The sequence below is a fragment of the Coffea arabica genome, chromosome 10c (assembly GCF_036785885.1).
Source record: "Coffea arabica cultivar ET-39 chromosome 10c, Coffea Arabica ET-39 HiFi, whole genome shotgun sequence".
NCBI lineage: Eukaryota > Viridiplantae > Streptophyta > Magnoliopsida > Gentianales > Rubiaceae > Coffea > Coffea arabica.
Window position 1 is genome coordinate 16,285,375 of NC_092329.1, and position 13,136 is coordinate 16,298,510.

At 39.5% G+C, this 13,136-nt stretch overlaps 2 protein-coding genes across 2 annotated transcripts; both read right to left on the bottom strand.

Moving 5' to 3' along the window:
- Positions 1 to 5,598: 5,598 nt before the first annotated feature.
- On the bottom strand, positions 5,599 to 6,063 carry LOC140015821 (uncharacterized). The gene has a single exon (XM_072068646.1). It carries the CDS (start codon positions 6,061 to 6,063, stop codon positions 5,599 to 5,601), a length of 465 nt encoding a protein of 154 aa, XP_071924747.1.
- LOC140015822 (uncharacterized) lies at positions 6,063 to 12,893 on the bottom strand. Its single transcript, XM_072068647.1, has 2 exons — positions 9,385 to 12,893; positions 6,063 to 9,078 (listed from the first exon to the last, which is right to left on the bottom strand). The coding sequence occupies exons 1-2, from the start codon at positions 12,891 to 12,893 to the stop codon at positions 6,063 to 6,065; spliced, it is 6,525 nt and encodes a 2,174-aa protein (XP_071924748.1).
- Positions 12,894 to 13,136: the final 243 nt, after the last annotated feature.

Genomic DNA, 13,136 nt, shown 5'->3' on the forward strand with positions numbered 1-13,136 from the left:
GTACGGGAGGCAAAAAAATTCGTGACATAATTTTCTTATACATGGATTAATAGGGTATTTAAACTAGAAAGTTATAATCACCCATTTCCCATGTTTGAAAAATAATTATCCTAACATGAACAAGCAAATGAACTAGCTTAAATGGGATGCAATTCTAAATGACATGATTAGCACCTATAGCGGGTAGGGGATAATAAAATAGGGAATATCATGCAAATGAGAAAAGATCCTAAAAATGAAAATATGCATGAAAATGTGGTGAATAGCATACAATGATGAATCTAGCGCAAGATGACCTAAAGGGTCTAGCGTTGGACTAGCCCATTTCTAAAAATCCTTGCTAGCGTTGGACTAGCAAGTAAGCGGAGGGAGAAACCACAACTAGCGTTGGACTAGTGTGGTGACGTCATGCATTAACAATTCATTGCGAAACAAATAAAACATAAATTAAAACAAATAAACACATAAGAGCACGTAGCACATAACACGTAAACATAATATCTAGATGCCAAAATCCTAAGAAAAGCGGACAAAACACATAACACATAAGCCACATAAACACGCAACCTATCTATTACATCGGGGGCGCCTAACTACAATCTAGAAGGGAAAAATATAATAAAACAAATCTAATTATCCTATCTATTACATTTTTGAGGTATTTAAATGCCTCTTGAATCATTATAAAAATTAACTAAAACATATATAAGAAAATTTGAATGAATATTTAAATCAAGTAAATAAAGCATATAAAAATATATAAACACATAGGAACAAATAGGAGCACATAAGAGCACGTAATTGACATTGAAATAATAAAATAGGGGTACCTCCCGTTTGAAGTGGTGACTAAATGGAGTCAAATTGTCCTATTTATACTCACAATGAACAAAAGAATCATGGCACCACTTTAATTGAAAATAATAATAATGTTAAAATACTAAATTCACATTAACATGTCAAACGCAAAGAAATTTAAGAACATCTAAAAATTGCAAGTTGAATATGTTCAAAAATAACATAATTAGTTATTAAAGAAAAGAAACAATCATAATAAAGAGAGTCAAAATTCATCAGGGACTGAATTGCAAAGATTGAAAACTTTTAGGGACAGAAGTTATATTTTTCCAAAGTTTAAGGGTCAAAATTAAATGAAAGATAAAATTCAAGGACCAAAGTGCAATTAAATTAAGTACCTAAGTGAAAGGAATTTAAAATATTCTGGGCCGAAGTGAACTACTCCAGAGATCAGGGGCTAAAGTGCAAAATTTGATTTCTGATTGGGGAGAAAAAGGCCATTGGGCCATTATTTATTTCTTTGGGCCGAAAACTACCTAAGCCCAACAGAAAATCCATAGAAACGAGCAGGCCAGCCCGTCATTTTATCACTCAAACCCGACCCAGAAATGCATGGGCTCCAGCCTCTTAGCCCATCCGAAACCCAAAAGAAAAAATAAACCAAAGCCCATTTCCAAAACCCAACCAAAACTAACTCCTGGCCCAACCGAAGAAAAAACATTAGCCCAAACCGTTTTCTTTCTTTTCTTTTCTTTCCTTTTTTTTTTTTTTCTTCTTCTTCTTTCTTTTCTTTCTTCCCCGTTCGTTCCGTCTCTTCTTCTTCCCAGGCGAGCTGAAGCTTCAGCTGGCGGCCATGGTGGTCGCCGGTGGCGCCGCCGCCGCCGACCGCTACCGCCGGTGACCTCTCCGGTTACCAAAAATCCTCAAAATATATCCCCTCACTCGATTTTTCGCGTAGGTTCCATTTCCGGAGTTAGTTTTTACAAAAGATGATCTGAAAGTGGCCAAAAAGTCAAAATACAGTCCAGTTTTTATTTTTTAAAACACCCAAATCTTTCACCAAAAATCATAAAAAATATATTACAATACTCCTTATAACCTCTATAATACAACTATGATTTTAACTAACCAGAAAACAATAACAAAAGACTACATTAAGGCAAAACAGTCCCTAAAAATCTTTTTTTGGCATTTTTTCAAACAATTAATATGCATTCACAGACATCATTTCCTTTTCCTTCATCTAGTTCATGCCATTTCCCAAATTTCAGCAATGCAACAACAACAATACGAGGCAGCCAGCAGAAATGAGAGAAAACTAAACAATGAAGCATTGATTTAATGTGCTAGACAAAAACTAAAAAAAATACCTCAATGTAGGTGTATGTGAGGTTGAGATGGAATCGAGAGGAGTTGGGGAAGATTTTTTTTTTCTGTTCTGTTTGTTTCCTCCGCCCAAGTCCGAGAGAGGGAGAGTGAGGGGTCAGGCTGCAAAATTCCGAGAGCTTCCCTTCCTCCTCTCTCGTGCGTTTCTTTTTTTCTGCCTCTGCCAAGTGAGTCCAGAGGGATTGGAGTGCTTTTTTTTTCTTTTTGTGGCTTGTCTTTTTGGTCTCCTGAAACTAGAGAGAGCCGAGGGATGTCTTTTTGGGGGAGGAAGAGTGGAGTGTTTTTGTGTGAGTTGGCCTGTCCGATTTTTCAGAGAGAGCCGAGTGAGGAAATTTTTGTAGCCAAAGTAGCTTTTTTTGTCTGTTTTCTCCTCTGCAAAATGTTGAGTGTTGGCAGAGCCGAAAGAGTACATATTTTGAGCCCCAAAGCGCCGTTCCCCCTTTTTTTGTCAGTCCCCCGAGAATCAGGAGAGAACCAAGGGATTTTGTCAAATGGGTTTAGTTGTGTTTGTTTTTTTTTTTTTTTTCAAATCATGGCTTCTCTCTCTCTCTCTTTTTTTTTTTTAATCTGCAAAAATGAGACAAAAACATACTTAAAAATGCAAGAAAATAAATTGCTCATCAAATAGAAAATATTCGAAAAAACACAAAATTTGACAAAAATTTGGTGTCTACAGCTTGCCCCTCTTTGTCTAGAGTTTCAAAGAAACTCAAGACAAAGACGTAGACACCAAATTGCTTACCTGTCTCTTCTAACCGCACCTGAGCTAAAATAAAGAAAAGCAACACTTGGCTGAAATTAGTGAACAAAAGATGTAATGAAATTGCAAAACATGTGACCGAACTCATGTAGAGTTGCCTACGTATCCCACCATGGGAATCAGGTCAAACGTAGTTCGAATGCAAGTGAACCACAATGAAACAAGTGCATTGACCAACTGCGATCTTTGCAAAGTTGAAAAAGTTTGAGCTTCTTAGAACTTCTAAACATGAAACACAAAATGAATGAGAAAGCACAATTATTAACTAAAACAGTCAAGAAAGGTAACTTATCATAACTAGAAAAAGATACGCGGAGGGACGCGGTTACGCTCCAAGAAGGGGGATAGAAGGGTGCGCGGTGGACGCTGAGACTCACCAACAGGAAAATTAAATTTGTATTTTTGAAAAAGATGCGCGGAGGGACGCGATTACGCTCCAACAGGAAATTAAATTGTCAAGAAGGGGGATAGAAGGGTGCGCGGTGGACGCTGAGACTTACCAACAGAAATTTAAGTTGTCAAGAAGGGGAGGTAGAAGGGCGCGCGGTGGACGCTGAGACTCACCAACAGCAAATTAAATTTGTCTTTTAGAAAAAGATGCGCGGAGGGACGCGATTACGCTCCAACAAAAAATTAAATTGTCAAGAAGGGGATAGAAGGGCGCGCGGTGGACGCTGAGACTCACCAACAGCAAATTAAATTTGTCTTTTAGAAAAAGATGCGCGGAGGGACGCGATTACGCTCCAACAGGAAATTAAATTGTCAAGAAGGGGATAGAAGGGCGCGCGGTGGACGCTGAGACTCACCAACAACAAATTAAATTTGTCTTTTAGAAAAAGATGCGCGGAGGGACGCGATTACGCTCCAACAAAAATTAAATTGTCAAGAAGGGGAGATAGAAGGGTGCGTGGTGGACGCTGAGACTCACCAACAGAAATTTAAATATGATCTTCTGATTTGAATTTTTTTTTTTTTTTTAAACAGGTTGGTGGGATTGACCCGAGCCCAATTAAACACTGAAAGAAATGAAAATGCAAGTTCAATACCATCAAACTGAAAGATTAAAATGCATGTTGCTCAAGTAGTAATAAACCAAGAAAACTTACTTGGCGGACTTGCAACTCTTTTGATTTTTCAAACTTTAAAAGGAAGGGAATAATGATGATTTTTTTTTTTTCGGAAATGTATAGCAACACTTGGAGCTCAGTCCTTTTACCGTTTGCCTCAGTGTGAATCATGTTTAATTAAGCCAGTATTGTGTCACATAATTTCCTGCAAAAAAGGAAGAAACGAAACAGTGGTAATGAAAATACTGCCGCCACCATGTGATCCCTTCGCCTTGAGAACCATGTAAACATGAGTTTCAGTATCGCCAAATCGCTCCCTTAGGTTCGGTCGGTAATCCCCTTCAAAATCCTTGCAACTGTTGAATGTCAACTGACAGTACTTTATTATCACAGGACTTTCGATTTCATGACTTCCGTGGGATAAATTATAAGGGATTGTCTTTTGAATAAGACCCAAAGAATGAGAAACATTAAACAATTAATTAAAAATAAAAAAAAGTATTATGCAATAATGCTAATGTAAAATAAGTAATGATACAGAATAAATAAATTGCAAATAGAATAGTAAAACAAAATTGTTGAATTTTTGAATACAGACCCAAGGATCAAAATTTGGATTCGTATTTAGAGGATGGTCTTTGATGAGGAAAAATGTTCCATCTGACCCTTTCGTAGTCATCCATTTTGGAATTCATTGTCGGCAAAAGAACAACAGTATAAACGAGACCCAAATCAACATAGTCACCAGCTTTCAGACCTCAACATCTTCTTCTCTGCCGCTGATTCTCTTGTACTCCAAAACCCTACCTCAGCGCCCTTTCGGGTTTTCACTAAGGTTACCCCCACCCTTTTCATTTTTCAATTTTTTTTCCTTTTTTTTTTGTTTTTGTTCTTGATGTTTTTTTTTTTGTTTCTTTTTTTTTTCTCTTTTTTTTTTTTTTTTTTTTTTTTTTTTTTTTAGAAGGTGCCCTTTCAGGTTTTCACCCAGAGACATAGACAAGACAAGTTTAATCCCAACTGTATCATTGCAGTCATACTCTGATAATGAGTAGCATCAGTGAGACAATCTTCTCTGACATGTTTCAGAAAAGTTTGTATTTACATCATTTGCTAGTTGAAATTTTTTTTTTTTCTTCAAAGTACTGCAAAAGACGAAATTCGGCAATTTTGGTTCTTGTGATTAGGATCGGATAGAGTAGCAAAGGAAAGGTTAAGGCTTGAAAGGCTTGACAGCGGATCATATGATGGGTTTGCAATCATTTGAGATAGCATTCTTTCAAAACTTACCCCGATCTAGGGTGAGAAAGAGATAAAATTTGCCCCAGTTTAATTCTGACAGAATCTCTATTTTCTCTCTCTTTTTTTTTATTTTCTTCTTTTTATTTTCTTTTTTTATTTTCTCTTTTTTTAAGAAACGAATTGCCCCAGTATGGGGTTAGTGATCTTAAGGGACAACCAAGCGAAAAGGAAAATGGTTATGAAAAGTCAAAAGGAAAGAAGAAAAATTAGGGGTAGAATATCGAAATGGAAAAATGAGAGGAAGTATGCCTGAAATCCGTCTCTTGCAGTGTTTTTTTTTTTTTTTTTTCAAATGAAAAACTTTTTGCACATGTCTGCATTGATTGGTTGGGGAAAAACTTGACCGTCCATTTCCATAAGAATAAGCGCTCCTCCGGATAGCACTTTTTTAATAATGAATGGTCCTTGCCAATTGGGAGCAAACTTCCCTTTAGCCTCATCTTGCATTGGAAGAATCCGTTTCAAAACCTTATCTCCAACTTCAAATAAGCGGGGCTTGACTTTTTTGTTGTAAGCCCGAGCCATTCGTTGCTGATAACATTGTCCATGACACACGGCATTCAACCTCTTTTCATCAATCAGAGACAACTGCTCCTGACGTTCTCTGACCCATTCAGCTTCTTCTATCTGAGCTTCCATCAGAATGCGCAAGGAAGGAATTTCAACTTCTGCAGGCAGGACTGCTTCCATTCCATACATAAGAGAGTAAGGAGTTGCACCAGTAGAAGTTCTGATGGTAGTTCTGTAGGCCATCAATGCGTAAGGCAGCTTCTCATGCCAATCCGGTGTGCTTCAGTCATCTTACGAATGATCTTTTTCAAGTTCTTATTTGCGGCTTCGACGGCTCCATTCATTTGAGGCCTATAAATGGCAGAATTTCGATGTCTGATCTTGAACTGTTCACATAATCCATCCACCATATCGTTGTTGAGGTTTTTAGCATTATCAGTGATCAACGTCTCTGGTACCCCAAAACGACAGATGATATTATTTCTTAAGAAATCCGACACCACCTTCTTAGTCACATGCTTATAGGACGCGGCCTCAACCCACTTGGTGAAATATTCAATCGCCACTAAAATGAATCGATGCCCATTTGAAGCAGGAGGATCAATAATTCCGATCACATCCATTCCCCAGATCGAACATGGCCATGGAGCAGTCATACTATGCAATTCTGTAGGAGGAGCACGTATAACATCACCATGCATTTGACACTTAACACACTTTCTAACAAAATCTACACAGTCATGCTCCATGGTAAGCCAAAAATATCCTGTTCTCATGATCTTCTTAGCCAGTAGATGCCCATTCATGTGTGGCCCACAAACCCCACTATGCACTTCTTTCATCATATAATCGGCTTCCTCTTCATTGATGCATCTCAAAAGGCCCAAATCAGATGTTTTCTTATACAGCACTTCTCCATTCAAGAAAAATCTTGCTGACATCCTGCGTAAGAAACTTTTTGCAACAGAATCAGTATCAGGAGGGTAAGATCCCGTTTTCATGAATTCCTTAATATCCTTGTACCAGGAGCGACTATCAGTGACCCTTTCTGTAACCAGACAATGCGCTGGCCTATTCTGAAGTTGGATATGTATAGGTTCAATCACCAGCTCATCTGGATGTTGGATCATCGAAGACAGAGTAGCTAAAGCATCAGCAAAGGCATTACGAGTGCGGGGAATATGTCTGAGTTCCAAATTCCTGAATTTGCTAGCCAAACTAAGCAAGTTACAATGATACAACATAATTTTTGAATCCCGAGTTACCCACTGTTTAAGCGTCTGGTGCACAAGTAAATCAGAATCACTGAATGCTATCAGTTCTTTGATCTCCATGTCCAATGCCATTTTCAATCCAAAAATACAAGCTTCATACTCAGCCATGTTGTTAGTACACGGAAACTGTAATTTGGCAGTAGCAGGATAATGTTTCCCTTCAGGCGACACTAAAACTGCTCCAATTCCAGCTCCAAAAGAGTTTGATGCACCATCGAAAAATAACCTCCATCCAGGATGCTGCTCACTCATGTTCTCAACTGCTCCAACGAATAGAATTTCTTCATCAGGAAAGTAGGTATGCAATGGTTGGTAATCATCATCTCTTGGATTTTCTGCCAAATGATCTGCTATAACTTGACCCTTGACTGCCTTTTGTGTTGTGAAGACAATATCGAATTCGGAAAGGATCATTTGCCACTTAGCCATACGTCCCGTGGGCATCGACTTTTCCAACAGGTATTTCAGAGGATCGGAACGGGAAATCAGGTAAGTGGTATAACCGAGCAAATAATGTCTCAACTTCTGAGCTGCCCATGCTAAAGCACAACAACTTCTCTCAAGAAAAGAATAGTTGGCCTCATATGCTGTAAATTTCTTACTCAGATAGTAGATGGCTTGTTCCTTTCTCCCAGACTCGTCGTGCTGTCCCAGAACGCATCCAACAGCCTCATCAAGAACAGACAAATACATAATCAGAGGTCTCCCTGGCTGAGGTGGCACTAAGACCGGAGGATTTAACAAATAATTCTTGATCTTATCAAAAGCCTGCTGACAATCTTCATTCCAATCCATTGGCGCATTCTTTTTCAACAATTTGAATAAAGGCTCACAGGTAGAGGTTAACTGTGCAATGAATCGGCCAATGAAATTGATCTTTCCAAGAAAACTTTTCACATCTTTTTGACTTTTCGGAATGGGCATATCTCGAATTGCTTTTATTTTCGCAGGATCTATCTCTATACCCTTTTTGCTGACAATAAAACCCAATAACTTACCAGCCAGAGCTCCAAAAGCACATTTTGCAGGGTTCAACTTCAAATTATACTTCCTCAACCTTTCAAACAGTTTCTTTAAATCAACCAGATGGTCCTCAACCTTCTTGGATTTAATTATGATATCATCCACATAGACTTCCATCTCTTTGTGAATCATGTCATGGAACAAGGTAGTCATGGTCCTTTGATAAGTGGCTCCAGCATTCTTCAACCCGAAAGGCATCACTCTATAACAAAAAGTTCCCCATGGGGTGATAAAAGAGGTTTTCTCTCTGTCTTCTTCTGCCATTAAAATTTGATGATACCCAGCAAAACAATCACCAAAAGATTCAATTTCGTGTCCAGCAGTATTGTCCAAAAGAATATGAATGTTTGGCAAAGGAAAATCGTCTTTCGGACTGGCCTTATTCAGATCTCTGTAATCAACACATACTCGCACCTCCCCAGATTTCTTAGGCACTGGCACAGGATTCGACAACCAGATGGGATAATGAGACACCATGATTATCTTAGCATTGAGCTGCTTCACAATTTGTTCCTTTATTTGGAGACTCATTTCTGGTTTGAATTTACGTGGCTTCTGCTTTACAGGTAAAAAATTTGGATCGGTTGGCAACCTGTGAACCACTATGTCTGTAGAGATCCCTGGCATATCATCGTATGACCATGCGAACACATCTTGAAAAAACATTAAGAATTCAATCATTTCCTCCTTTTGTTTCCTATTCAAATGAATGCTGACTTTAACTTCTTTAACCTCCGTCTTAGTGCCAATATTGATGATTTCTGTTTCTTCTAAGTTGGGTTTGGGTTTCTCTTCATACTGTTTTAAATCCCTTGAAATAGACTCAAATTCTTCCTCGGTATCGCTCTCGCTTTGAATTTCAGATTGCATGATTTCAAGCTCATGAGAGATATCGAGATTGCAGCCATCGAATTCCAAAATGGTGACATCCAAAGGGTCAAAGGATTTTATTTGTGGCCATCTGAAAATAGAATAGAACATAAGTAATAAACAAATAGCAAATACTGGAGAAGCCTTTCATTTCATTAAGTTCAAAATGTATCGAGACTTCACAAAAAGATAGATATACAGACATGATTGCTATTTGAAGACATATTTAACTCAAACCTTTATTTTCATTTCAGCAATTTTCTTGAACAAAGCAAGTTATATTAACTGAAACAAGAATAAAGGTTTAAAAGATGAAAGCAATTTCTTTTAACAAAAGATCCAGACTACTGTCCTATCTGGATGTGATCTAGACAAAAGACAATCCCCTTAAATTTACCGAAATTCCCTTCGAGAGGGAAGATAATCAGCAGTCCAGTTCTGAATAGCTCCTTCGGTAATTGGCAAAAATTCTGCATTCTCTGATGGCTCCTCCTCACAAGTAGCCCCGACAAATAGCTGAGACAGGTCCACTTCAATCTCCTCCACAGGATTCTTCGTTTCAGGCATAATCACCTCCGATGGACGAGGAAAAATGTGATATAGCGGAGGGATATATAAGGCAGTTTGCTTGCCCTTCTTTTCGGCTTGTTTCCGAGCTTGCATTTCCTTTCTATCCTTAGCAGTTGGATGAAATCCCAGTCCAAATGTATCCTTCTGCGTCGGGATCTCTATTGGCTCCAAAATTCCTTGCAATTCCCTCCCAAGACCTTTTCCTATTTCGTATCCGCCTCGGATCATCTCCCTAGCCATCATAATACTGGCCTCTGGCAAATTTGATTGAGTGAACGACTTATCCCTAGATGCCCATCCTACAGAGACTATGTCAGCAACATGATGAGATGAAATTGGAGTCCCTTTTCTGTCTTCACCTTTGAATTTTGCATCAATGATCATGGTACAGTCATCCTCAGCAAATACAGTAATGAGCTGATCATTCACAATAAATCTCAACATTTGATGCAGAGAAGATGGCACTGAATTGGAAGCATGTATCCAAGGTCTTCCAAGTAAAATGTTGTAAACACTGGAGAAATCCATGACTTGGCAAGTAACTTGGAATTGAGCAGGGCCTATCTCCAATACGAGATCTGCTTCACCCATAGATTCCCTCCTTGAACCATCAAATCCTCGAACCACAGTTGCAGATGGACGGAGTTTAATATCAAAAAATCCAAGCTTGGTGAGAGTGTTCCATGGACAGATATTCAACGCTGACCCATTATCCACTAAAACCCTCGGCAACAGCTTTCCATTGCAACGGACCGATATATACAAAGCTCTGTTATGCCCGATCCCTTCTGCAGTCAGATCATCATCGGAGAAGGTAATATAATTAGCAGCAAGTACATTCCCCACAATGTTAGAAAATTTATCCACCGGAATATCTTTAGGGACTTGAGCTTCGTTCAGAATTTTGAGCAATGCTTCTCTGTGCAGCTCGGAAGTCAAGAGAAGATTCAGAAAAGAAATCTGAGCAGGCATCCTATCCAACTGCTCCACTATTTTGTACTCGCTTCTTTTCAGCATTTTCAGAAAATCTACAGCTTCATTTTCAGACACACGAGGCTTGGGTGTCGGAGATTTAACTTTGGCCCTGGATTGAACATCAATATCGGAGTTTCCCACAATTTTCCCAGATCTAGTAATAGTAGATATATCTTCCTTCAAACAATCTTTACCCCCAATTAACAGACTGGGCTCCTCGTAGTTCCATGGTACCTCTTGCAAGTTATTGACAGGCATTTGCTCTGGAAATTCGAGAATGGCAGGCTCTGATATATCCCATTCAAAAGAAGGAAGATCCAAAATAAAAGGAACCTCAGAATTGTCAACCTCGGAGGGCCCTCCTTCTACCATAAACGGCTCCTCTTTCTCAAACACAAAAGATTTTAATTTTTCCTCAGTACTATCCTTAGTTATGGACTCTTTAACAGACAGTAGTTTCCTCATCTCCGCATGGTCAGTCTCCATCACGCCAAATACTTCAGTTTCATCTACAATGTACTGACTGGGGTCGACAAAATCTTCATCAGCGATGATAACCCCCACAGTGCTCCCATGCTCAGGAAGAGGATTCTTACTAACATTCGGTCCCTGCTCTCCCTTTCTTCTGAGAAGGATGTCTCCAGAGTCAATCATGTCCTGAATTTTATGTTTTAAAGCCCAACAATTGCCAGTGGTATGACCTGGACTTCCAGAATGATAAGCACAGATTACATGCGGATCATAACCGGCAGGAGGACCTCTAGGATAGATTTTGGGAGGAACAGTGCCAATTTTTCCAGCTGCTTTTAATTGCTCATACAACTGATCAATAGGTCGGCCCAAGTTGGTGAAGGTTCGAAATTGCCTCTGAGTTTGAATTCCACTGGTTTGCAAAGGATTTTGAGAAGGGTTATTGTTTTGCAGGGTTGGTCTGGAATGGTAAATGGGACGAGAGTGATTTTGAAAAACAGGTTGTGGAGTTGGAGGTAAGGGCGAGGTATTCAAATGATTTGGTCGAGAATGATGGAATTGGGTAGTGGTGTGGTAGACTGGTTGAGGATTGGTGTAATACGGGTAAGGAAAAGAATAGGTGGGATGGTTTCTGGGTCTGAAAGACGGGCCCTGATCCCATATAAAAGCAGTTTCTCCTTCTTTCTTCTTGAATGGGGGTTTTTTCCCATTGTTGCTTTGATTTTGTAGAGCATCTAATTGCAACTTTAATGCAGACACATTAACAATCTTTCCTGCTTTGACAAATTCATCATACTCCTCCAATTTGTTAATGATAGCAGCAAATGGACTTCCAGTCATGCGAAAGATCTCTTCAAAATAGGGTGGATCGTGAGCCTTGATGAAAGTACGAACAATCTCCTCCTCAGTCATAGGAGGCTCCACTTTGGCAGCTAACTTTCTCCACCGTTTTGCGTAGGTCTTGTGATCTTCCGACGGCTTTCTTTTCGTACCCTCCAGTGTGGTTCGTGTTGGTGCCAACTCACAGTTAAATTCATACTGCTTCACAAAAGCAGTTGATAGATCCAACCAGGTTTTGACCTCTTCAGACTTCAAATTTGAATACCAATCTAGAGCATCTCCCTCCAAACTTTCCGGAAATAGACGCATAGGCAAACTCTCATCATCCACAGGTTTACCTAACTTGTTGGCAAACATTTTGAGGTGCGTCTTAGGATTTCCAGTTCCATCATACTTGCTAAATTTAGGGGTTTTGAATCCCAACGGTAGCTGAATATCTGGGAAAAGACATAATTCATCGTAGTCCAAACCACCATGCCTGCTCAACCCTTGATTCTTTCTCATAAAATCATCGAATCGGTCCAACCTTCTTAACAAATCTTTATCAATGGGTGTAGGTTGTTCTTCCATCGCCGCCTTCCCTTGAGATCCAGTATCCAGTACAAAAGGCTCTGCAGTATGGTGGTGGGGTCCCTGAGGGTTGGGGGGAATGTTCAGATTGGTTTGTGGATGGGTTTGAGGGATTTGACTACTGGTTGGGTTCACCAATACATAATTCGGATGCATATAGGAAAAGTCTGAATTTAGTCGGGTGAAGGTATTTTCAAGTGGGTTAGCGCAAGGAGGAAAGAAAGGTGTTTGGGTATTGGATGTATGGGGTGGTTGATAGTCTTGTGCAGGTGGGTGATTATCGATAGGTTCTTGGTCGTTTGGGACCCCACCACCATTGTTGCTAGCGACCAGCTGATCAATTACACGCCTTTGTGCGGCCATTTCAGCACTTAACTCATTGAACTTGCCAAGTACCTCATTTAACTGAGCTCCCAATGCTGTGAAGTCCGGTGATGTAACCATAGCAGATCTTTCCGAAGCTTCAGGCGCTGAACTCATGTTTACAGACTGTCTCAAGGCTCTACTTCGGGATCTGGTGATGATGGGGCTTCTTTGGATAGCAATTGTGAAAAATACCTGATAGGGGGGAAAAGAAACTCATTTAGGGTTGGACTTTCTGTCAAATTGCTGTGATTTATTCAAGAAAAAGAAAAAAGAAAGAAAAGAAAAGAAACATGAGTTAGTAGATATCTAAATAATTCGGATGCATGTCCTATGGGGGAGCCCTTTTCTGCCAAGGGT

Bases quoted from the DNA above. Each gene is read 5' to 3' on its own strand.
- LOC140015821 (XM_072068646.1), bottom strand. From the start codon at position 6,063: ATGGCCTACAGAACTACCATCAGAACTTCTACTGGTGCAACTCCTTAC.
- LOC140015822 (XM_072068647.1), bottom strand. From the start codon at position 12,893: ATGAGTTCAGCGCCTGAAGCTTCGGAAAGATCTGCTATGGTTACATCA. The intron at 9,079-9,384 runs GTAAATTTAAGG...TTCTATTTTCAG, and splicing joins CCCTCTCGAAGGGAATTTCG to ATGGCCACAAATAAAATCCT.